This window comes from Pelobates fuscus, chromosome 4, assembly GCF_036172605.1.
Source record: "Pelobates fuscus isolate aPelFus1 chromosome 4, aPelFus1.pri, whole genome shotgun sequence".
In the NCBI taxonomy this organism is placed as follows: domain Eukaryota; kingdom Metazoa; phylum Chordata; class Amphibia; order Anura; family Pelobatidae; genus Pelobates; species Pelobates fuscus.
The window spans coordinates 286,015,038-286,039,849 of record NC_086320.1 but is presented as its reverse complement, the minus strand read 5'-3'; the positions used below and the strand labels follow the sequence as shown (position 1 = coordinate 286,039,849).

Sequence of the window (24,812 nt, the reverse complement as noted above, 5' to 3'; positions counted from 1 at the left end):
ACATACATACATACAGACACATGCACACACAAGACATACATACAAAGACACATACAGACAGACACACACACACAAGACATATACACACACACAAGACATACCTACAAACACACACACAAACATTATATTTAAGTCACCCTCCTGTTTCCTACCTTTAAGGTGCAGGAGGGTGACTTTTGCTGGGGTCCAGTGGTGGCTCAGTTGGATGGGAGTCAGAGTTCCCACTCTGACTCCCTCTGCTTCCTCCCGCGCGGCTCTCAGTTTTAGCTGGGAGGAGTGACCGGGGAATCACTTCCTCCCAGCTCTGATGTCATCACAGGGGGCCCGGTCGCGCTGTTAAAGCGCCCAGCGCTGACCGGGCCCCCTTACAATCCGCATCCATCGGGTGGCCCTGACAGCATGGGCCACCCGATGGACACTTTGGAAGGCGGCCCCGGCGGTTTGCCGCGCGGGCCGGGGCCGCAAATGGTCACGGCGGTACCCAGTCGCACGGGTACCGCCGGCTCGCGCCCGCCCGCCCGATCAACCTGGAAATCCCTACCGCCCACCTGGAATCCTGAAACGCCCACTAGTGGGCGGTAGGGACCAGGTTGACGACCCATGATCTATACACTAAAACTGCTTTATTTAGCTAAAGTAATTTAGGTGACTATAGTGTTCCTTTAAGTGTAAAACTGCAATTTTACTCACCGTAAATTCCTTTTTCCTTAATATGGTGGCAGTACAATAGGGATGTACTCTTCCCTTAGGGCAAGCATCTGAAAGAAATAATTAATTAACATAAAAAGTTCCTCCCCTTACCAGGTATAAGAGACCCTGCCGCCTTAGGACCTCAGTACGTATCAAGAACACCACAGTGAAACCACAAAAACCTCAGAAAACTTTTTATTAATTAGATAAAGGGAGGGTGTGCTGTACTGCCACCATATTAAGGAAAAAGGAATTTACGGTGAGTAAAATTGCAGTTTTTCCTGGCATATGGTGGCAGTACAATAGGGATATATCGAGATCCCAGAGTAAGGGCGGGAATTTAGGCCATAACAGCTTGTAACACCCTGTGCCCGAAATCAGCGTCAGAGGCAGAGAATATGTCTAGCCTGTAATGTTTCACAAAGGTGTTGAAAGAAGACCAGTTAGCCGCTTTACATATCTCTCCTGGAGATGCACATGCTTTTTCGGCCCAAGATGTAGCCATGGCTCTAGTGGAATGTGCTTTCAAGGAAGCAGGTATAGGAAGGTTCGATGAAGAATAAGCCAACTTTATAACCTCTACCAGCCATCTTGCCAAAGTGGCTTTGGATGCCACTTGACCTCTGAATTTACCAAAAAAAAATGTACGAAAAGATGATCCGTCTTCCTATATGCAGAGGAGCATTCTAAGTAGATTTTAAGCAACCTCCCTACATCCAGTAGGTTCCAATCAAACTCCCAATCAGGCTTACTAATGAAGGAAGGCAGAGAAATAGGTTTGTTGATAACTTTGGAGGAGATGACTTTCGGAAGAAAGGAAGGTTTAGGGAACATAACCACTTTATCCGAATAAAACTTATTAAAGTCAGGCGAGGAGGACAGTGCCTGTAGTTCCCCAACTCTCTTAGCTGAAGTAATTGCTACCAAGAACACAGATTTCAGGGACACATACTTGAAAGAGGCCTTTTCTAAAGGCTCAAATGGCTGAGAACACAGAAATTTTAAAACTAAGGACAAATCCCACGAGAGAAAACCGGATTTTAATAGGAGGCTTTAACCCCTTAAGGACCAAACTTCTGGAATAAAAGGGAATCATGACGTGTCTCACACGTCATGTGTCCTTAAGGGGTTAAAAGCCTAACTGCTTTAAAAAAACATCCTAATGAGAGGATTAGAAGCCCAATTTTTCACCAAAAAATGACAAAGCAGAAACTTGGACCTTGAGGGTAGAAAGACTAAAACCCTGTTCAAGACCATCTTGCAAAAAATGAAGGATTGTGTCAGCAGACGGATGGGATCTAATGCAATCTTTAGCAATGCACCAGTGAAGAAATCTTGTCCAAATCTTCAAGTATATAGAAGAGGTAGAGCTACTGGTGGAATTTAAAAGCAATTGAAACCTCTCTTTCTTAATACCCTTATGATGCAGAATCAGCCTTGCAGCAGCCAAGCTGTCAATTTGAACATCTTAAACACTTCCACTGGGACCTCCGCGTTTTCCAGGAGATCCGGCGTAACCGGAAGAGTCCAGTACTTTAAAGTCATATTCTTCAAAACCGAGAACCAGCTGCGATTTGGCCAGCACGGCAGTATGGCCAGGAGACGTGTCTGATCTGATGCCACTTTTTGCAGAATTCTCGGGATTAAGCTTACCGGAGGGAAAGATGTACGCAAGGGGAGATTCCCACCGGATTGAAAGACCATCTATTACCAGAGGCCTGTCCACCTTGAAGAGGGAGGCAAACAAACTCACTTTTGCATTGGATCTTCTTGCCATAAGGTCTATAACTGGAAGACCGAATCTCTCCACCAGCTGAGCAAAAACCACTTGAGTGAGAGACCACTCGTTCTGGGACCATTTTGATCTGCAACCACGTTATCTACCCCACGAATGTGAACTGCTGAAATGTCGTGCAGATGGTACTGAGCCCAAGACATGATCCGTGAGCAAAGGAGATACAATTTTTTTTACTTTTGTACCGCCTTGTTTGTTCAGGTAGGTCCGACTGGATCTTTACAGCTTTCCCCAAAATGAAAACTTTGAACTGTTGAAGGGCGTATTAGACTGCTAGCATTTCTCTGAAATTTGAAGATTCCTTTGTTTCGTCTTTTGACCAAACACCCTGTCTTAAGTGATATCCTAGGTGAGCTCCCCAACCTGTGTTTGAGGCGTCTGTCGAAATTACTACCCAAGATTTTAGACGAAAGGACCGGCCTTTTGTAAGGAATTTTTCCTCCAGCCACCAAGAGATTCTCTCTTTGGTATGATCTGATATACACATGATTGCATCTAAGTCTTCTTCCTTTTTTGACCACTGCGCAAGGATTTCCCATTGTAAGGGCCTTGATTCTGCTCTGGCCCATTTTACTGCTGGAATCGTAGGAGGTCAGATGACCCAAGACCTGCATGGCTTTTCTTAGGGAACATTCCGATACTTGAAGTAATTTTGTTATCAAATTTTTTATCTTTTTCTTCTTCTTGCTTGAAAGATGAATTGACAGAGTGTCTGACTTGATCAAAAACCCTAAAAACAGGATGGACTTTGAAGGGGTAAGGTGTGACTTTTCTAGATTTACAATTCAACCATGTTTTTACAGGACTTTTAGAGTGTAGGTCACATCTGAGTTCAGCGTAGTTCTTGAATCTGCTTTTATCTTCACCAGTCATCCAAATAGGGCACGATTGTGATACTTTGTAGCCTTAAGAGTGCTGTGATAGGCGTGAGGATCTTTGTAAAAATCCTGGGTGCCGAGGCTAGCCCGAACGGGAGAACTTTGAATTGGAAATGATGGATGCTTTTCCCTTTCTTTATAGCAAACCTGAGGTATCTTCTTGAGTTCACATCCATAGGAACATGCAGATAGGCATCCTTCAGATCCAAGGTGGCCATAAAATCTCCTTTTCGAAGGATATGTGTTACAGACTCTATTGTCTCCATTCTGAAATGTTGATAAGGAATGAGTTTGTTTAGGGACTTTAAATCTAAGATTGAACGAAAAGACAAGTCTGGTTTTAGAACAAGGAACAAACGGGAGTATACCTCTTGATAAACTTGGGAATTTGGAATCTTTTCTATAACACCCTTTCTTAAAAGGGAAACAGTGGCGGAAAAAAGGGCTTGGTTTTTTAATTTTGGCCGGTAGGAAGAGACAAGGAAAGTTGCCCTTGGAGCATCCAAGAAATCTATTCGGTAACCTCTTTGGACTAGATTCAAAACCCATGGATTTGTAGTCGTCTCTCTCCATTTGTGAACAAAATTCTGCAACCTTCCGCCCACTCTGATGGCGTCAGAAACGTTTGTTTCTGTCAGTTTTATCTTTTTGTGTGTCAAACTTCGGATTTCTCCTTTGTTGACGAAAACCCCTGGGTTTATCTTGAAAACCCCTCCGATGCCTAAATTGGAAATTTCTGTACCTGGGCTTCCAGGAATACTTTTCGTCTTGAGGCAAGGCCTTTTTAGTGTCCGCCATCTGTCGGACTAACTCTTCTAGGGGAGAACCAAACAACTTTTCTTCTCCAATGGAAGTTCACATAATGCAGATTTTGAAGCAGTGTCTGCTGCCCAGGCCTTAAGCCACAGTGCCCTTCGGGTTACTGACGACAAACCCATGACACGAGCTGATAGTTTAATCACCTCCGTAACAATATCCATAAGGTACTCATTGGACCTCCTCAAATTTTGGAATAGGAGGGACAGGCCTTTGTCCTGGGTATCACCCAGACCTTCTTCCAAGGTATTCAACCAAAGATTCTGAGCTCTCGCCACTGAAGCCCCGGCTAATGCAGCTTTAGCCTGAAAACCTGCTGCCTGATAGGCCCTTCTGCTGGAAGTTTCAGCTCTCTTATCCATAGGGTCTTTCAGACCCGAAATGTCCCCAATAGGCAAGGTAGTTTCTTTAGACAATTGAGCAACTTGTACATCAACTACCGGTAAATCTTCCAATTTATCTTCATCCTGTATTTTAACAATGCTTTTAAAATGACTGGAGATAAAGGCCCTTTTTTCTGGGTTCTTCCATTCCCTGGAAATTAAATCCAGCATATTTTGTTGGATTGGAATGGCTTTACTCCTGGTTTTATTTACCGTCTCATCAGAAAGGACCATAGACACCTCTTTAATAAATTTCCTCAGCTCATCACGAGGAAACGCCACCTCGTTATCAGAAGAGTCGCTAGAGGATTCTGAATCCGAAAAGGAACATTCCCCCGAAGAGAGTTCTGAGCCCGATGGTGTCCTCCTCCTTTTAGCTCTCTGCTTAGTAGCTATGACTGGAGTATGAGTCAGTATGAGCGGTTTCTTTAAAATACTCAAAAGGTCTGGGCTAGATTGTCCTGAAACCAAGACAAAAAAGACTTCATTTCTTGTTGCTTGGATTTTTCAAGCAACAATGAGAAGCAAATATTACAGATTTTCCTCTTAAACCCATCTGGCAAAGGAGTGGAGCATTCACTACAACAGAGATGCTTAGACTTGGAACTAGTTTTTTTTTAAGCAGGAGTAGGAATCTTGTCTTTATCCATATGGTCAGTAGAAACAGGGCTAGACATATCTGTAATACACAAAATGTAAACAATATTTGTAATATACCAGCAGGATCCTACCTCTAAAACCCCTGACCCGTGTGGGGGGGCTGGTGACACGGGAGATTTTCACTGCCTAGCATCCATGCTGACAGAAAGATCTGCACAGCATATATAGGCAGATCGTTTCAAATCTGGCGCCATTTCCGGGGAGTTCAGCCCGCTGTGCGCATGCTCCTCAGACGGACAGGGATTCGCTGCCCTAATGGACCGCCTCCTTGCGTAGCCGGTGACCTCACGCGGCATAAAAGCAGGCTTTTATACCTGCCTCCGTAACTGCAGTATGTCCCATGGCCACTCAGAGCTCCACCCGGGAGGCTATCAGGCCGAATCCCCCTGGCAGCAACCCGTGTGCCTCACCAATCTCTCCAACTTCCAGATGCCGTCCGTTCCTGCTGGAACAAGAAAGTGAACTGAGGTCCTAAGGCGGCAGGGTCTCTTATACCTGGTAAGGGGAGGAACTTTTTATGTTAATTAATTATTTCTTTCAGATGCTTGCCCTAAGGGAAGAGTACATCCCTATTGTACTGCCACCATATGCCAGGAAAAAATAGTTGCCAGTTTGTACTCTCGAGCGCTGAACATAATGGATCCTAGAATGCACTTGCCCGTTTTCCTGACTGGCTGTACAGGATTGCGGCTTAGTTTTTTAACAGACATAAATATGACATGGTGCTGAAAACACACATATACATAGTTTCACAGCAAGCATAGTTAAAAATTTTTTTTTTTTAAACTTTTTAACACTCTTAAGGGGTTTTTATTACAACATACAAATGTGTTAATTTGCTCTACTGATTAATACAAAGATATTTAAGTTTATTATGTTCCATGAAAGGCAATTCAATTCAGTTAAAACTCTCTATGAACACACTGCAATTGGGTCTGTCTGCAGCTACAGGTAGACCTCAACAAGGAGTATCTCATTCTGATCTATAGAATCTATATTTATTCTACCAACTCCTGTCCATCAGCAATTCATGAGATACATTGTTTTGCCCCAAAAGCAAGTATTTTCATGACATTGGGTTAGTGAAAGTGCTGTATAAACAGATAGCAGTGATACTGTATCTCCTATAAGTTTACCCTAGTGTGAACTGTGCTGTGTGCAGATGTGCGCCACGTTGCGCAGCTCTGTCTCTAGGGAAGAGAGAGTGCAGTCCATGTATTGCGTGCAAAACACACACAACTTGGACAAACCTGAGGTGGTCCTCATTTTACAACGGCTCGCAGTTACGTCCAGCTCTCTAGCGTGGGGGTAAATGCGAGCAGTCGTGGGGATTAGAGGGATTCCCTGCTCTGCTGCGTTTGTCTATGTTCGGGGAAATTTCCTTGAACATAGATTAGAGGGATTTACTGCTCTGGTGCATTCGTCTATGTTCAGGGAAATTTCCCAGAGCAGGAAATCCCTCAACTCCTTACTTACTGACCAATTTGTTCTACGACTGGTTCGTAAGAACGGAACCCGGTCGGTAAATGAGGAGTACCTGTACTGAGAACTCTCAGACTCCTTCTAAGCCATTCTCAGGGTGGGCACTCTATTAATCATCAACTTTGCAATTATGCAATGGGTGTTATGGTCCTTATATTGACCCATTACCTACAGTCCACATAACCTTTTGAGTGAACTGTAATTGCTTGCATAATCAGCAGAACAAGATAACAGTCGTTCTAATATCCATAAAAATAAGCAAGTATTAATAGAAATTAACGAACAGAAAGTACATAAATTCTTCCCTTTAAAACAAAGGCAGTACATTTACAACAGTGTGACTTTTGTAAATCATTATCTTCATAATGAACTTGAATTGGGGTGTTAACTGCAGTATGGATAGACTTTTAAAGGGTCACTAACCTATACAGAGCAGTCCATTAGGTTTGTACAAAAAAAAGAAAAGAAAAAAGAAAAGTAGGTTAGCAGTGAACTCCGCTCCGTTTAATATTACTGAAATATATATATATATATATATTTATTTTTTTTAACTATAAAATAGCAATGGGAAGAAAATAGCCATTTTAAAATGTATTTTATCTCTATCTATACATTTGAATCCCTTACTTTGCAAAAAATGATCTAGAAAAGCCTGAATCCTGCTTCTACTGGCCTTGAAATGCTCCGACAATGTTATTCTATTCATCCCCCAGACTCAGGGCTGACGAATCAGCTAGTATATTTTGTGTCCCTGAAGAGCGAACGCAAGACAGGAAAACAAGATGCAGCATAATAGAAGAAAGTGTATTAGTGCCCCACTGGTGCTATAATGTAAACAACTTATCTTTGCATTAGAGGACTAGATTATTGTTGTGACAATACATGTCACCGTTTAAAAATTGATTAAAAATGGACTACAATGAAAAAAAATTTACTGTTTATGTTAAAAAAAAAAAAAAAGCCAACTAATCTTTTATAAAAATGTAGATTTTTCTTGTTTGAAAGTATCTTTAATTGTTTATTTCAGATTAACATTCAATATTAGGAGAGGCAAAGTAAAGCAAAAATCACCTTTGTTCTTGCCACTAGAAAGGTTAAGCTCAGCAACTTCTGGATTAATACATATACAAAACATTAAACCATTTCAATAATGCATCATTCAGCAGTCTCTTCCTTAAAGGAACTCTAAAGGCACCCAGACCACTTCATCTCAATGAAGTGGTCTGAGAGCAGTGCCCCTGCTATTTTAGCCCCGCAGTTTCAAACATTGCTATTTAGTTTAAACATCAATGTTTGGATTTCAGGGTTAAAACACACCTCTAGTGGCTGCCCCTACATTAATGCACAGCTCCTACACACAACTACAACCTTGCATTTATACAAAGTGGCAATGAGTTTGGGTGATGGTGAAACTCAAGGTCCTCTCCTAATAGGTTTTATGTACATTAATTATTGTAGTAACTATGGACCTTGGAGTATCACTATTAGAAATTGGGGCATGTTTTAAGGTCAAGTGTCAACCAAGGACTCACTAAGCTTAGACCTACCCCTAGAATCAATAGAATTCAATAATACAATAAGATATTATACAAAAAAGTATATGGGCTAGTTTAACGTCTGTACAGGCAGACTTTTTTCAAAATGAAGTAAAAGGGTCAAATTTGCTGTTTTCCCATGAGTCATTATTTTCAATAGATGATGGGAACAGGGATCTTCTCTCATGGCATCTTATTGTTATTGATAAATAAAACCAATACAAATTAGTTAAAAATCAATCAATAAACGCGCACAATTTAAAGGATCACTATAGGGTCCGGAACACAAACATGTATTCCTGACCCTATAGTTTTAAAACCACCATCTAGCCCTCCTGGGCCCCTCATGCCTCCATAAATATAGACAAATCTTACAGTATTCAAGCCTGAAGCTGTAGATCTGCATGCTGTTTGCCTAAGAAAAACAAGTAGTCTGCTGACATCATCAGAAGTGGTAGCCTGATCCAATCACAATGTTAACCCATAGTATTGGCTGAGACTGACAAGGAGGCAGATCAGGGGCACAGCCAGCACAATTCAAATACAGCCCTGGCCAATCAGCATCTCCTCATAGAGATGGATTGAATCAATGAATCTCTATGAGGAAAGTTCAGTGTCTGCATGCAGAGGGAAGAGACACTGAATGTTTGGATGCATTTTAGGCAGCCATGACCCAGGAAGGATCTCTTACAGCCATCTGAGGAGTGGTCAGTGAAGTTATCACTAGGCTGTAATGTAAACACTGATTTTCTCTGAAAAGACAGTGTTTAAAGCAAAAAGTCTGAAGGTAATGAGTCTACACACCAGAACAAATTCAATAAGATGTAGTTGTTCTGGTGACTATAGTGTCCCTTTAACACTAAGTACATATGTCCCCTTACTAGTACATGGAGATAAAACCACAAATGCCGTAATGGGCACATACAACCCAAGGTCCAAATAGAAAAAAAAAAAAAAAAAAGAGCCCTCCTTGGAGTCCTTTGGACCAATTTACAGATGACATATTTCCCCACAGAACTCTCCATCACTACTATTGTCAGGTACCTGTGTTTGGGTCCTACTATTCTTATAGCGTTTCCTTGTGGATAGAGGAATTTTAGGAGGACTATTTTGGTTTGCTCAATTTAGCCCCTGGGGTGTATGTGTGATTTATGTTATGTGCAGTTTTAGATCCATGTTCTAGTATATGGCATGTCTACTGAGTGGTTAATTGGGGGATCAATATTGGTTCTATTACTTAGTAAAGCTTTACTCCATTGGGTGATCATTGCGCTCCCTGATTTTTAGGCTTTTCAATGTTATTTTTTTTATCCTTAAGACGCCCTGATAATCAGTGGAGGCTGCAAGTGACATTATACACCATCGAGATATTTGACTTCTTATGTTATTGAATATGTTTTAGACGAAGGTCAGTAATATAGTGTTGACTAACAATATCTTAACTTAGAAGAAGAAAAACTGACACTTGTTTCTGTTTTTCCTTCTCTCTCTAAGCAGACTGACCATTGCTCTGTTTTGGTCTTTTTAAATAACATAAAAAGGCAATGCGGATAACATTAAATAGCAGGGAGCCAAGATTAAATCCAGGGCAGAGCATGCTAAGGATTTGTACATTTAATTTTATTTTTTAATACCTAACAAACTCATATTTGTTAAACATATTATTGAAGGGTGGTGACAGATCCATTTTAAGCCCTTCCAATACACTACCATTATAAACCAAGTGTCTGCATTTAGTCCTTCTGTTGGAACCAGTATGTTAAGGGGCATGACATCTGATGCTTGCAGATATGCAATTATAGATAGATATTGAGCCACTGCAGAAAGGATTTGTCTTCTTCCAATTCCTTTTTCTCAATAAGCAATTTAGTAGGCTGCCAATGGTGTCACACATGGATAAACCCATTTATTGGGAGAGGTCAATTGGAAAGAAATAAGTAAAATCCCATAAAACTACATGCTAAAAACATCTGGCATCTCTTAAACCAGCTAATATATCTCACATGCTGCTATACAATGTAGCATTTAGTAATTGTGTTACTAAAGAACTATGTACAAAATATTATATTGTACAGCACTACGGAATCTGATGGCGCTATGTAAATAATAAAATAATTATAATAATATTACAAAAAATAAATCGAATGAAACTAAAATCTCATTTTGTTAATTTAAAAAAAAGAAAAACAACCTTTTATAAAAAAAACTAAATATAATAAAAAGAGAAAATAAAATCATTTAGTCATCAATACACATAAATGAATGGTCCTAAATGAAATGTTTAACAGCCTATTGCTTAAAATAATTGTCCATAAATATTAATTCCATAATTTCCTAACTGCGATGAGTAAATAAAACGAATGCTCAAAATAAAAATATATCAAACGAGTAAAGATACTTGTGGATAAATCTTTCTATAGATTGCTATAACCAAATATGTACAGCCAGTAGAAAAAAAAACATTATGGTGCTTGCAAGGTCCCTTCCACATAAAGGTTACACTTAAGCAGTATAAAAATGGCATGTCTTTGAAAACACATGACGTTTTACAGATTTATCTCAGCCTTACAACCCAATAAGCTGCATCAGTTGCGAATTGCAATGTGAGTTTGCTGGTTTACCCCAGCAGTTTAGAGCTCTCACCACTATTCCAATGAGATCTCTGAAGTTGTAGTTCTCACTCGCAGTGGAACAAAAACCCAATTCCAAGACGGTCACTAAAGGAACACAATACTCATCCAGACCACTTCATCTCAATGAATTGGTCTGGGTGCAATGTCCCAATCCCCTTAACCCAGCAATGTAAAACATTGCAGTTTTTGAGAAACTACAAGGTCTACTTTGCAGAGTAAAATTTCTCCTCTTGTGGATGTGTAACTGAGAGCCACTAGAGGCGCTTTCACGGCACAGGGAGAGCAAAGTGGCGCAGAAGCCCCATAAGAAAATAATTGACCCCAGGCACTGGAAACAGGTAAGTAAAATGTTATTTTTTTTCATTTCATTATTTATTATTTTTCGAACATTTAGCACAATAGACAATAAAAGACTTACATTTAAAAATATAAACAAAAGACAATAGAACAATAAATACATTCCGACAGTTCTAGCACTCTAAGATACCAAATTTTTAATTTATTACCCTTAATTATCACCTTATTTATAAATTAGACGACATACCAAATTTAGTATCTTCACTTTGACTTGAAAGAACCTTAAATAGCTATTCATATGACAAACCATGTCATAAAAACCAACATAATAACAAACAAACAAAGTCATACTGTGCCGAGATCTATAAATCCTGACAGATAGTGCCTTACTATAGGGCTTGATATTTTCCCCCTTTCTTTTCCCTTTTCTGCTACTTTCTCTCTTTTCTTCTCCCTTTTTTAAATAAAATTTACGCTATTAATAGCCAAAAGACGGCTTTATATAGAGATGCAAAATATAGAAACATTACAACCTTATAAATATATCAACAGTGTTAGCTCTCTAAGATGTAAAATTATTAAGACATTTTTCTAATCTGTCTCTATATTCATTAGTTATTTGTCATACTAAGTTTATCATCTTTGATTCTTCTCAAAAAAAAATTGTATTATTCACTACTTGTATTTAACAGTAATGTCCAATATACATACTGTGCTAAGATTGAATAATAGATACTATTATTTTCCTTATGTAATTCTATTCTAGAATTTGTATAGTTATCTTGTCTCAGGATTCCAATCTCCATTTTGCAATGGTTCAGGACCTAATATTTTATCATATCCAAAAGGGGAATCGGATCATTTCCAGTATCTCGCTAATGTTGCTTTAGTCTCCGTTACGATGTGAATCACTATATCTTTTTTGCTTCTTGAAATTCTAGGCCAACCCAGATGTAGTACAAAAGACCTACAGGTAAAATCAAGATCTACTTGTATCACCTCTTGCTTAATGTTGCTACTTTATTCCATAGTTGACTTAGGTTTGGGCAAGACCACCAGATGTGGACATAGTCTGCTCTAGATGAGCCACATCTCCAACACTTATATTGAGAGGATGGGAGTAAAATGTTATTTTAATTTTATTACACCAGGGTGGAGTTGAAACTGACTACACATAGGGACAAGAACAGAACAGATTTGTCTTCCTAACACTATAGTGTTCCATTAATGATTTTTCCAAGCCAGATATCACGGCATGCATTTTGTAATTTGGTTTTCAATTCAGTAGTTAGTAAATTCAGTGAAAGTTCCCTCTATTGATAACAAGCTTCACTCCCTGCAGAAAACCAAAAGTAACGGTCAAGAGATGATCACATCAGCCACGTTTTACACTAAAAGATGAAGGATCACTGGGAGACATATTTAGACTTAAAGTTATCCCCAAACGTTTATTCATTCACTAGAATAAAAGGAACAAATGTTTTCTGGATTCTTATCTTTTTGCGTAAAGAAAATTTTATATTTCATATGCAACATTCAAAAGGAAAAAATAAATAAAAACAACACTGTAGTGAGCATAGAGTCAGGAGTGTCCAGGTGCCATTGTGCGGTAAAATCTCAAATCATTTTAGCACAGTTTAACAACTTACCTGGGTCCCACAAAGCACTCTCACTGCATATCTGCTTTATCTGGTCTTCTCTGGCATGAAAAGACAGACATCACCTTAGAGCAAATCAGGACTGGATTGATTAGCTTAGAGCTCACCCTGAAATTCTCAGCCAATGATTATTGCTCTGCTTTGCTCTAAAGTGAGATCGGTCTTCTTCTGCTGGAGAAGCATGGGTGCTAGGCAGGACCCTGGTGAGTCATTGAATTGTGCCAAAATAGTTTGGAATCTTACCATGAGACGGACAATACTGACACTATTATCACTACAGTGGGTTTTTGCAGTTCCGGTGTCTGGAGTGTTCCTTTAATCAAAGAAGTTAAAAACTTAAGGTGCTGAAAGAATGCTCTGAGTTACACTACTGCAGATTTGTACCCCTAAGTGCAATAGCTCTACACAGCAGGGATCTCAAATCTGGGGGCTGTACTTCAGTTCACTAATTGCCTCTGACCTGGGCTTCTCCTTTGCAACTGCACTTTCACATCAATGTAAACTTTGTCCAAATTTGGATCCAACTGATTGCCTGCACTCTATGCTTGTATAAAATTAGGGTTTAAGCTATAGCTTAGCCTTGGCACCTCTAAAGTCTAGCTAGACATTATGGAGAATGCACGTAAAACATCTAGGATTCCAAAGTAACATCACTGGTAATTGTCAACAAAAGTGAGGAAATAACGTTATACTTACGCTAAATGGAGATGCATTTTTTCCTCCCACGGTTAAAGTCGCACTTTTTCCATTGTTTTCCTCCTTTGGTGTGTATTTAATAACATGGCAGTCTTGTACCTGTGGAGAAGAACAATTTTTACAAAGATTAAAAGCCAGTAGCTGAGAGGGTTCAAGGCGATTAGATTAATTTAGTCATCTAAAACGTATTTTAGTTTTTATTTTATCATAAAAAAAGTTTATATATTTTTAAAAACTTGGTTTTTATGATCTTGAAAAAAAATCAAAAACAAACTGCCAATCACACTTGCACAATTACATCAGGCCACAACCCCTAAATCTACAGTTTAAACTCATGCAGATAAAGAGGCTTTTCATTATGTACAGTCTAGATCAAGCATGTCAAACTCAAAGGACAACACGGGCCAAATAAACAAGTTTTAAGTTTATGTAGGCTGCAAAAAAAAAAAAAAAACTAAAACTTAAATTTTCATAGAAACGTAGTTTTATTGTGAAAAGTACAGTATAAAACCGACACTGGATGTCCTCATGCTCATAGAGCTTCAAAGAAAACAAAAGAGCACATTTATTTTAGGGAGATATGTATTTGCATATAACCAACGTTTCAGTCAAACTACCTTGACATATTAAGAAAAGTTTGGTAATGGGACTGAAATGGTGAATGTAACAAATTATGTTATCTTGTTGATTTTAAAGTCCTATGAGTGTATTTTTTACTTTGGCTGAGATGATCAAACTTTATGAGCTCAGCCAATCCAATACTTTCCCATAGGAAAGGGTTGGGTGTCTATTGTGCATGTGTGGCAAAAAGCTGCGCAGCCAATCAGCATCTCCATGGGAAGCGTTCAGCGCCTCCATGCAGACCCAATCTAATACACTGCCCCCCCACTCTAATACACTGACAACAAATCCAATACACTGCCACCCCTCCCTCCACTCTAATACACTGCCCCTCCTCCCAGCACTTTAATTTAGAACACTGCCTCCTTCCATCTACCAATTTCATGCACTGCCCCCCCACCACTCAAATACACTGCACCACTCCCTCCCCCAACTTAACACAGTGCCCCTCCCAAAAATTAATACACTACCCACTCCCTCCCCCAATTTAATACACTGTTCCCTCCCTCAAATTAATACAATGCCCCCCTCGCCAACTTAACACACTACAAAGGAAGGTCCCCCAAGCCCCTCTTCCTTTAGATGAGCCACTCCTCCTCCAGTTCCAGCCAGGCTCTTCTCTGCTCAAGCAGGTCAGACTTCTCTGGCACTGAGAGCAGGAGGGAAGGGGGGAGTGGCTGGTCTGCGGGAGCATGCGATCCGCCGTGGGAGGGAAGACCAGGATCAGACAGGAAATATATTTGCAGCCACAACACAAAGTGGCCCCAGGGCATGTGGGCTGCAAATATATCCATTGTGGGCCGCAAGTCTGACATGCTTGGTCTAGATAGTTATTACTTAAACCATTTATAACAGTCAAACCTGGCCTAGCAATATTTTACAACTTGCAAAACATGGCAGTTCTACAGACTTCCTTAAAGGACCACTAAAGGCACCCAGGCCACATCATCTTAATGAAGTTGTTAAGCGCAGTGGTCCTGTAGTTTTAACCCAGCAATGTAAAACTGCTGATAGCCACTAGAGACACTTCCACTGTGAGAAACGAGTCAAACTCCGTTCTCAATCACATGATGCTCCTAGAGAGCATTTGGTTGGTGCATGCACACTAGCCTCATAATGTTTCCCTATGGTGAAACATTGAATTGAATGTGATCATTAGTCTTGATGATCTCAGCCAGTCAGTCGGAGTGGCCACTGCGAGACCAGCGTAGCAAAGGGAGTAAAGGTAAGTAATACTCATCTTTTAAGCCCACACGGTAGGAGAGGGGAAGGGGTGGACACCGGCATAGATTACGTAAAACTATATTGTTGGGAATACATGTTTGTATTCCTAATGCTATAGTGTTCCTTGAATATTCTCACTGAGCTGTTAATACAGGCCAACCATGCAAGAAAATATATAGCTAGAGATATACAACATTCTTTTTAAAATTAAAATTTTGTTTTGGTTTTAATTCTCACGTCTGGTGACAGCTATCAGTAATTTATACAAACATGCACAAGTAGATGGTGCTGTTGTAATATTAAGTACAATGATTTTATTCTGATTTAACAAAATGTTACCATGCAAAATTACAGATGCAGTGTCTCTGAATTGAAATTAAAACTGGAAGCTTGTCTTAACAGATTTCACACTTCCTGAAAACCATGTTGCATTTGCGGTCGTTCAAAATAGTGGAAAGCTCACATTTTCAATCACATGGGGTTGATCCTTAAATTGTTAAAGGCTGGAAGCAACTCTTGTAATTTTATTGTATTTTATGGATATGCATTAAAAATTTATTATAAAGAAAAACAAAACAAAAATATGATTAAAAAAAACAGATACCTTCAAACTTTCTGTTGGACCTGCTGCATGGTATTTTTAGCTAGCACACAAACCAAACTTTTGTCGAGTAGGGGTTTAATTGGTATGTAGATCAGTTCTCAGTTACAGGTTACAATCATCAAGAAGGCTCTCTCAAAGAGAGGGGAACGATGTGCACGGTTTGAAAATACTGCATACATAACTTGATGAATTTAAATAAAATTCCTCCTTCGATGTCAGTTAGATGAACAGTCGTATAGTTGCAGTGTGTAGGATACTCAAAACACACTAACCTATTGTTGGAACATACTCCTAGGACCTAGGTGATCACAAGACCTCTACCATTGACACTGCCATGCCTCAAGTACTTGGAGACACTTCAGGCAGAACATAAAAGGGAGTCTGATTTAGAAAATGTCCGATCTCTATTAAACAGAACAAAAGTTTTGTAATACGCAATAAAGCGGAGTCTAGGGGCAGTATTATTAATTGGCAATCAAATATTGACAACTATTAACTAACTTCATGGACAGCTAATGCATATAACATGGTGAAAGCATATAGCAAATCATAGATCTAGCATTTATCTAGGGGGTGTAATAGGTGGGATCTTCTTAGAATAGGAGGGTGTAGGGGTAGGGTCTTGGAAAAGGCAAAAGCATTGATGGTCATGTTCCAAACTACATAGGTGATGTGCAGTGTTAATTTTGGCAGCAAATTACAATTTAATTTTAGTCTTTTGTATAAAGTATTCATTGGGCCGCATCTGCAGCATGGCTTTAGAGGGTTATAAGACACTCTGCTGCTCTTTATATCACTGTTGAAGCTGGTGGTGGTAGAGATGTGGGCCCAATGTTTCATATCACAATGGAGCTGCATTGAAGGAACTTGAGGGAAAGAAAAGCTCTTCTCCAAAATCATACTATATTCTCCAGTGTAAGAGGAAGGGTACATTGGTAGGGAAGTGGTGAAAAACAGGGCTCAGGTAGAAAGATATTTAGGTTAGATAAGAGAAAAGAAGAGTTGAGTGATGAAGATATGGAGAAAAGACACAGGGTATATGAGAGCATGGATAAACAAGGGAGTGGCCAGAGACCAGTAGAAAGGGGTATGGGATCACATAAGGGGAAGAAGACATGAAAAATGAGACAAGAGATTGGAGGTACAGGGATAAATGTGTGTCCTGGTGTATGAGGAAATACACAAAGATTATATGTCATGCTGTCATTGAAATACATACAGACAGAAAGAGGGATAGTGGGCATATAATGTGTATTAAAATAAGTGAAAAGAGACAGTGTGTTTTTTCCCTGTATAGCAAACAAACTATACCCCTTAAAGGGACCCCCTCCAGGCAGCTAAACAAGTTAAGCTTAAATTAAAGCTAATAGCTCAAAATACCTGTGGTTAGTTTCTTTTGATTCTGTGTAGTTTTCCTACAGTACTGTAAAATGTTTTGCTGAATTCAGCAGTGTAACTCAGCCTCCTTAGCCCTCCCCCCCCCCCCTCCCAACTTACATTTCAACATGGTCCAGAGTCCCCATCTCTGAAAGAAAGGTAGTTTTTGCAGCCAATGAAAATAGGGGCATGTCTTATCTAGTGTAAGGAATGCATATATGTGCTCCTCTCCTCACATCCTTCCCTGTAATACAAGTAATAAATTCTCCTCCAGCCCCAGTCAGCCAACCTCCTACCCACAGTTAACCCCTTCCCTGCGAGTCCCAGTCAGCCAACCTCACTATGAGCAGTTAACCCCTGACCATATCAGTCCCAGTCAGCCAACCTCACTACCCATAGTTAGCCCCTTCCCTGCCAGTCACAGTCAGCCAACCGCCCTACTCACTGTTAACCTCTTTCCTGTCAGCCAACGAGAGAGAGAGAGAGAGAGAGAGAGAGAGAGAGAGAGAGAGAGAGATTTATAATAAACATATGACACTATATGATACCTAATGTGGTGAGGAAATGTATGTATGTGTGATGTGGTACGTAAGTTCTAGTGTCTGAATACTGAGGAATCCGAGGAGGCTTGGACAGACATTGTGGGCGTGCTTCAAAAGCATGTTTTCACACTATTTAGGAGAAAAAAAGCATTTCGTGACACTAGGTTTACTGTTGGGGGGAGGATATGCATTTCTTTACCTATACAGTTCCTGTAACTACAATTCTTCTAGCCCTCTTTTACCCTTGAAATAGGCTAACTAAAATTGGCAACTGTTCATTGAATTGTCCAGACATTTTGAGTTCCAGTCTGGCCCTGAACTTGTCTGAGAAGAAACTCAAAACAATACCATCATTGCACCGGAAAGGGGAGTCTTCATTATATTTGTCATTCATAAAATTTTAAAGGAAATCTAACCCTTCAGATATGCATCTAGCAGTATAACATTTATATTTATATCCCATCCTGCCATAGCTAAATAGACAGTAACGCCATGTAATCCATGGATTAATTTGATTCAGTGAAATTATTTTTTTCACTGCACAGGCTTCAAATGTTATGGAGGGTTACCATATTATTTACCAGCTATTTCCTTTGAGACCCCCCCAAAAAAGTCTACAGTAAACAATTTTTTGTCGTATACCGACAGTATACACAAGGGATGAACACAGAGAGCATGAAGGGTCAAGTCTTTTTAAAGCTTTATACCAGGGCTCGACAAATCCCAGATGACAGGTCGCCACCAAGACCTCCATGCTCCCCATGCCACATTAACTAAAGAGCTGGCAAATCCTAGGCGCCATGGCGAACTTTCTAGTCTTGGTGGCGACCTGTCATCTGGGATTTGTCGAGCCCTGGTGTAAAGCGTGACTATATTGTCCCTTCTTGGAAAATTAGTGGCTTCTAACTTTTTTAGCTGGCTCCTAAATTCCAAACAAATTTGTCAAGCCCTGCTTTACACCAAGCACAATGACTATTTCAGCTTACGCTCTCAGCCTGTCGTCTCCAAATCCAAGGCTTCCTGATTCAAGCCTTGGACTGCAACATGAATCTGCACTCCATATCTGTTGCAGTCCAAGACTGCCTGGTGTTACAAGACTGCCAGAAAACACAAACATCTCTTTAAGGCGAATACTTGATCCCTGGACCATGCTTTTTTATTTGAAGCTCCTTTGGGAGCAATCTTCTGAATTGCTATGGATTGAGCAACTGGATTGACTGTCTCCCCTGGGTCTAAATGAGGGATTAACCTTTTCCCCATTTGTGACTAATTATTGATTGATTATTTGAAGAAGGTCACTAACTATGATAATTTTATGACAATTACTTTTTGGTAGTTTTACTAATATCTTCTTTCTACACTGTACAATTGCACTTATATGGTTGTATTTATAATTGATTTCTCTTGGAAATGGAGGATTCTTAACTATGGCTCTAATAATATTTATAAGTTTCGATGACATATTACAAACCCTCTATTGTCGTAACTCATTCTTGGGATAGGAATAATTTGTCCACTATGTAGACAGTGAGGGAACTTGATATTAATTTCACTATTCTGTCACCATGATCAACATAATCCTATTTTTAATTTGTTACACTAAAGTAACTGCTGGAGTGATGGCTGTTCAGATCATTAGGACCTATTTGCAAATATATTCTCATTTTAGTCTGTAAGGGAATCAAACTTTTAGTAGATAAGCCCCTCCCCTTTTCTCTTCTCAGAGATGTGGGGGATTTTCTGACACTCCCTTCCCTGTATGAGCCTTATTGAATTTGGGGTGCCATGTACCTCCCCTAGGCTCCTATTGGATCCCAATACATAAGGCTGAGCTCTCACAGGCTGTGGGGGCATTCTCTGACATTCACTCTGATATAAATAGAGCTAGTGGAAGCATGGTCTTGTTTAGCCCAAGATGAAGACACAATTCTAAGCGCCATAACAAGCACTAGGTTCCTTGTTGTTACTTTTAATATCACTATGGGCACAAATCTTTATTACTTTACTTTATTTTATTTTGGTGATGAAGTTTGATTTACATGAGGTGTATTTAATACTATATTCAGGTCTGATTTTGAAATGTATTGAGGTTTGTGAAGGGTTTATATCCTCGTATTTAAGACTGAATTTAGTATGCCCAATTCAATTAGCCGGTCTGCTAAGAGAGGGTAAGTCTCCAGCATTATAGTGATGTTGTACTAAAACTACAGTTGATGAATAGCCTTAACGTTTACATATATGCAGTCATAGAAGAGTCAATACAAAAGTAACACAACCTTCTAACCAAACATTTTATTTAATTTTTTGTTTTTGTAATAATTCTGGAAAGACATATATAAAACAGAGTCTGCATATTTCTTCTGCCTGACTTACTTGTAACATGGTGACAGCATGCTTTTCCCCAGATTTAGTCCATATTGGCATCATTCCCAACTTCACTGCTATTAAACCCACTCTGTTGGAACCTGGAGAATAAAGAGTCAGATAAATATTTTTTTAATAGTATCTCTCAATAAAGATGTGTCAGTATTTAGAATCAGCTAGTGCCCATAACAAAAAGATAGCAGTTTATTGCAGTGACCTAACTCTTTAACCCCTTAAGGACTGAGCCAAATGTACACAAAAACAAAACTTGGGGACGTACTATGCCGCCCGCCGGCGTTTACAGCCTGGTCCCCAAGGTAGGCATAGCACACCTGCCGTCCTTAATAGGTTAAAGGAACACTCCACTGCCCAAATAAAAAAAAAAAAAAAAAGTGTTTTTAAAAAAAAAACACAAAAAAAAAAACACTCTTTAGTAGATATAAGTGCATGCATTTAGATGAAAACATAAAGCATTTAATTATGCATATTTTCATAGGGGATATACCCCAAAACACAGTGTTTGGATAAAATGTATAACACATCACTAAAAGAAAAACAACTAAAGAAAAATAACTCAAAATAGATTCACATATTTGTTCTGATTGTTAAGTGATATGTCTAGGATCTAAATTCATTTTTGGTAGTTAACGCTAATTTAACCCCAACACTAACCCTAACTGTAAGACATTATTAACCATAACACTAACCCTAAGGGATATTAGTAGAGGGATATAACAGCTAAAGGGAAGCTTGCCCGGCATGCTGTATCTGCCCATCACAGTGTGATCGGGGCTGGACAGCTGACAAAGCACAGCACTGATCACAATTGGCAAAATGGCTTATAGGGATACCCCGTAAGTGCCTGATAAGACAGTGACAGTCTACCTCTGCAAGCTGGCAAGCACAGCCAAAGTGAATTAAAAATGTATTTAAAGGCCTGTATGCAGTGCTCACTTTAAATGCTTAATACAGCTCATCTGTTGGGGACACTAATTGTGCTCACATCAAAATATTAACATGTTTCATGCCATCGGAGTTTCATGCTGCTCTCTGTGGAGAGCATCATGAAACGTGTTAATGTTGTTAAAGGGTTAGGAACAACAGCTTAAGAATGGGCTTTCCCATAAATGTTCTCCCTTGAAAAAAACTGAACAATTTATTAGATGTACCCCAAAGGAATTATGCATAAAATTTGCTTTGCATGTTTGTTTTGGGGTACTGTATATACTCGAGTATAAGACGAGTTTTTCAGCACATTTTTTGTGCTGAAAAACCCCCACTCGTCTTATACTCGAGTGAGTGTCTGTATTATGGCAACTTACATTGCCATAATACAGACAGGACCGCCGGGCTCATTACAAGCCCGGCGGTCCTGTTGGGGGCTGACAGAGAGTTGTACCTTACCTTCACAGCAGCTCCTGTCAGCTCCCTTCTCTCTCCTCTGGTCGGCTCCCTCTGCAAGTCTCGCGTGGCCACGCTCCACGCGGCCGCGAGACTTGCTGACAGGGGAGCCGGCCGGAGGAGAGAGAAGGGAGCTGACAGGAGCTGCTATGAAGGTAAGGTACAGCTCTCTGCCAGCCCCCCTCCACTGAACTGCCAATGCCACTGGACCACCAGGGAAGGAGAGCCCCCCTCCCTGGCCAGCTAACAAGCAGGGAGGGGGGGATGAAAACATATAAATAAATAAAAAAAATAAAATATAATAATATTAAAAATAATAATAATTTAAAAATAAAATATAATATATAAAAAATAATGATTTAATATTAAAATAATAATAATACTTTTTAAAAAATAATACAAATGCCCCCCCCACCAAGGCTCTGCATTAGACACACAAACACACTCTGCATCAGACACACACACACACACACACACACACTGCATTCATACAAACACACACACTGCATTCATTATATACACTGTAAATAAATATTCAATTAATATAATTTTGGGGGGATATAATTTTATTTAGAAATGTACCAGTAGCTGCTGCATTTCCTACCCTAGTCTTATACTCTAGTCAATAAGTTTTCCCAGTTTTTTGGGGTAAAATTAGGGGTCTCGACTTATATTTGGGTCGACTTATACTCGAGTATATACGGTATATGAAATCTTGGCTTGCAATAGCCGCAGATCTAGTATCAGCTACAACAAGCCTTCCTCTTCTTTCTGAGCTGTCAAATCAGACTACTCAGTGAAATGTATTACAGTTCACTGAGAAAGCATTGCAAATCAGGAGCTCAGGGCAACTGACCACATATTGCGTTTATCCCCACAAAAATAATCTACCAGGAAGTAACAAGACAGGTTGTCTGATTGGCAGCTGGTGAGGTGTAACATGGTAAATTTATAAAAATGGAAATTTCTACTGAAACATTTACAAAATGCAAAAGAGAGAATACATTATTCACAAATAAAGCACTGCAGCAAGCACTTTGTATGTATTTTGGATTTACACTTACCGGGTTCCCATGGTTTTCTAGGCCAGGGTTCATCTTTCAAGGGGCATAGTTTGCTTTCTGTCTGTGCTTTGTATTCCTCTGCAGTCAGTTGCTTCAGAAATTGCTTATTTTCTTCTGAGAGATGTTCATGCCACCAAGTGCCACTCTGAATGTTCCTTGCAAGTAACAGACAGGGTGCTCTGCTGTAATCGACAAGACAAGCATAAACTGTCATTTCACTTCTGCATAACACCTGCATACCACATATTCTACTGCATTGAATTATATTACAGTAATCTCCATGATTGAAATAAGTAGCACTTTTATTTCTTTTTAGCAACCCCTGCCTAACAATAAATCAGAAAATAGATCAACATATAAAACACATACAACTAGTAAACTGTCTGCCTTTTTATACAGAAATTAACTTGAGAACTAGGTAATTGTGCTTTTGCACACAACCACTATTAATAACATCATGCAGCCCTAGAAACACAGATATAGTGTATTCATACAAACAGAGCTATACATATATTGAACTATAATGGAAACATGAATCCACTAGTAAAGAAGTCATGCTACCTGTCAGCCCCAGCACAGCCTCTGGCTAGCAGTTTACCCCGCACATTGGAAAGCAGCCTCCAGCTTAAACCCACTGCCATTGTTCCTGCCTCTGTGTATTATTGTAACTATACACAGTCGAAAAAGTCTGCCTTTACACTAGTTCTATCGCCCTCTGTTCAGGCATGGGAATGTCACAAACTTCTTCCTTGTCCGTTCACAAATGCTGCTCGCTGAAACAAGTAACTCGGAAAGAAAGGTTCCGCCCGCGTACAAGTTGATAGAAAACGTGTTATCTTGTTCCCATACTGTTAAAGGACCTCTCTTATTCTTTGGCTCTCTATCTCTCTCTCTGGCACAGTGTGAATGTTTTATGCTGCGTGGTGTATTTATTTAATTTGGCATATTATATAAAACATACCACTACATTTAAAATGTAGTAAAATAAGCATGTTATAGGAAAGCAATGATTTATTAGCAACCCTTCAATGAGATACATTTCCCAATCTGTGTCTATTTTGAATGAGAAAACTGAGAAATGCTCATGCTCTTGTCAACATAAACTAAAGCAAAAAAAAAAACAATTTTTTTTTTTTATAACTTGAAGACTGAAGATTGTACCCATAGGTATTCTATGTCTATATCTGTAACATTATCCTGGCTACTTTCACCATCTACATATTGTGGCCATCATTACTGAAGGTAGCCAAAAATATATTTATCCATTCAAAACAGCCCTGTGACATAGCTCCCAACATTTTAAATGGTCAGAGAGGAACATTTTCAATTTAGGGTTGTGAGTGGGAGTGTGGGCAGGGGCGATGCTGTTCTGAGAAATTTTAGGTGACTTAGAGAACACTATAGGGTTAGGAATGTAAGTGATTATAGTCCTATGACTAGATGTCCGTACGCCAGTACTACCGCGGTTGCCACTCCAGGTCGCCACACCAGTACTACCGAGGTCGCCACTCCACTCCTGCAACCACGGGTCCCACCGGGGCCGCATTGAAGGGGCCCATCGGGTGGCCCATGCTGTTAGGGCCACCCAATGTTATGTGCTTCCAGGGGCACCAGGAGAGAGCAATATCTTGTAGACCGATACTGCAGTGGATGAGAAGAAACTGTTGATGATCAACAGTGTCAAAAGTCACAGAAAGGTCACAGAGAATTAGGATAGAGTAGTGACCACGAGATTTTGCAGCGAGTAGATCATTGGATACTTTGGTCAGTGCCGTTTCCATAGAGTGCTTAGTGCGGAAACCAGACTGAAGTGGGTCTAGCAGAGAGTTGGACTCAAGGAAGTCTATCAATCTCGCATACACAACTTTTTCAAGGATCCTGGATGCAAAAGACAGTAGCGAGATAGGACGGTAGCTAGGGTCAAGGTTGGGCTTCTTTAGAATTGGGGTTACAGTTGCATGTTTGAAGGGCGATGGAAATATGCCAGAGAGAGATTGAGAATTTTATTTAGAGGTACAGAAAGAGAACAAGACAGAGTACGGATGAGATGCAAGGGAATGGGATCTAGGGAGCAGGTGGTGATGAGGGAGGA

General features: G+C 39.8%; 1 protein-coding gene across 1 annotated transcript in view; it reads right to left on the bottom strand.

Annotated features, from left to right (window-relative positions):
- MRPL3 (mitochondrial ribosomal protein L3) overlaps positions 1 to 23,484 on the bottom strand; it is a 136,537-nt gene extending 113,053 nt beyond the window's left edge. Inside the window, exons 1-4 of the mRNA XM_063450671.1 lie at positions 23,282 to 23,484; positions 22,721 to 22,902; positions 20,265 to 20,356; positions 13,524 to 13,622 (exon numbers count right to left, since the gene is read on the bottom strand). Of these exons, the coding sequence (XP_063306741.1) occupies positions 13,524 to 13,622; positions 20,265 to 20,356; positions 22,721 to 22,902; positions 23,282 to 23,361 (453 nt within the window). The 5' untranslated portion in view covers positions 23,362 to 23,484. The remainder of the gene's footprint in view (positions 1 to 13,523; positions 13,623 to 20,264; positions 20,357 to 22,720; positions 22,903 to 23,281) is intronic.
- Positions 23,485 to 24,812: the final 1,328 nt, after the last annotated feature.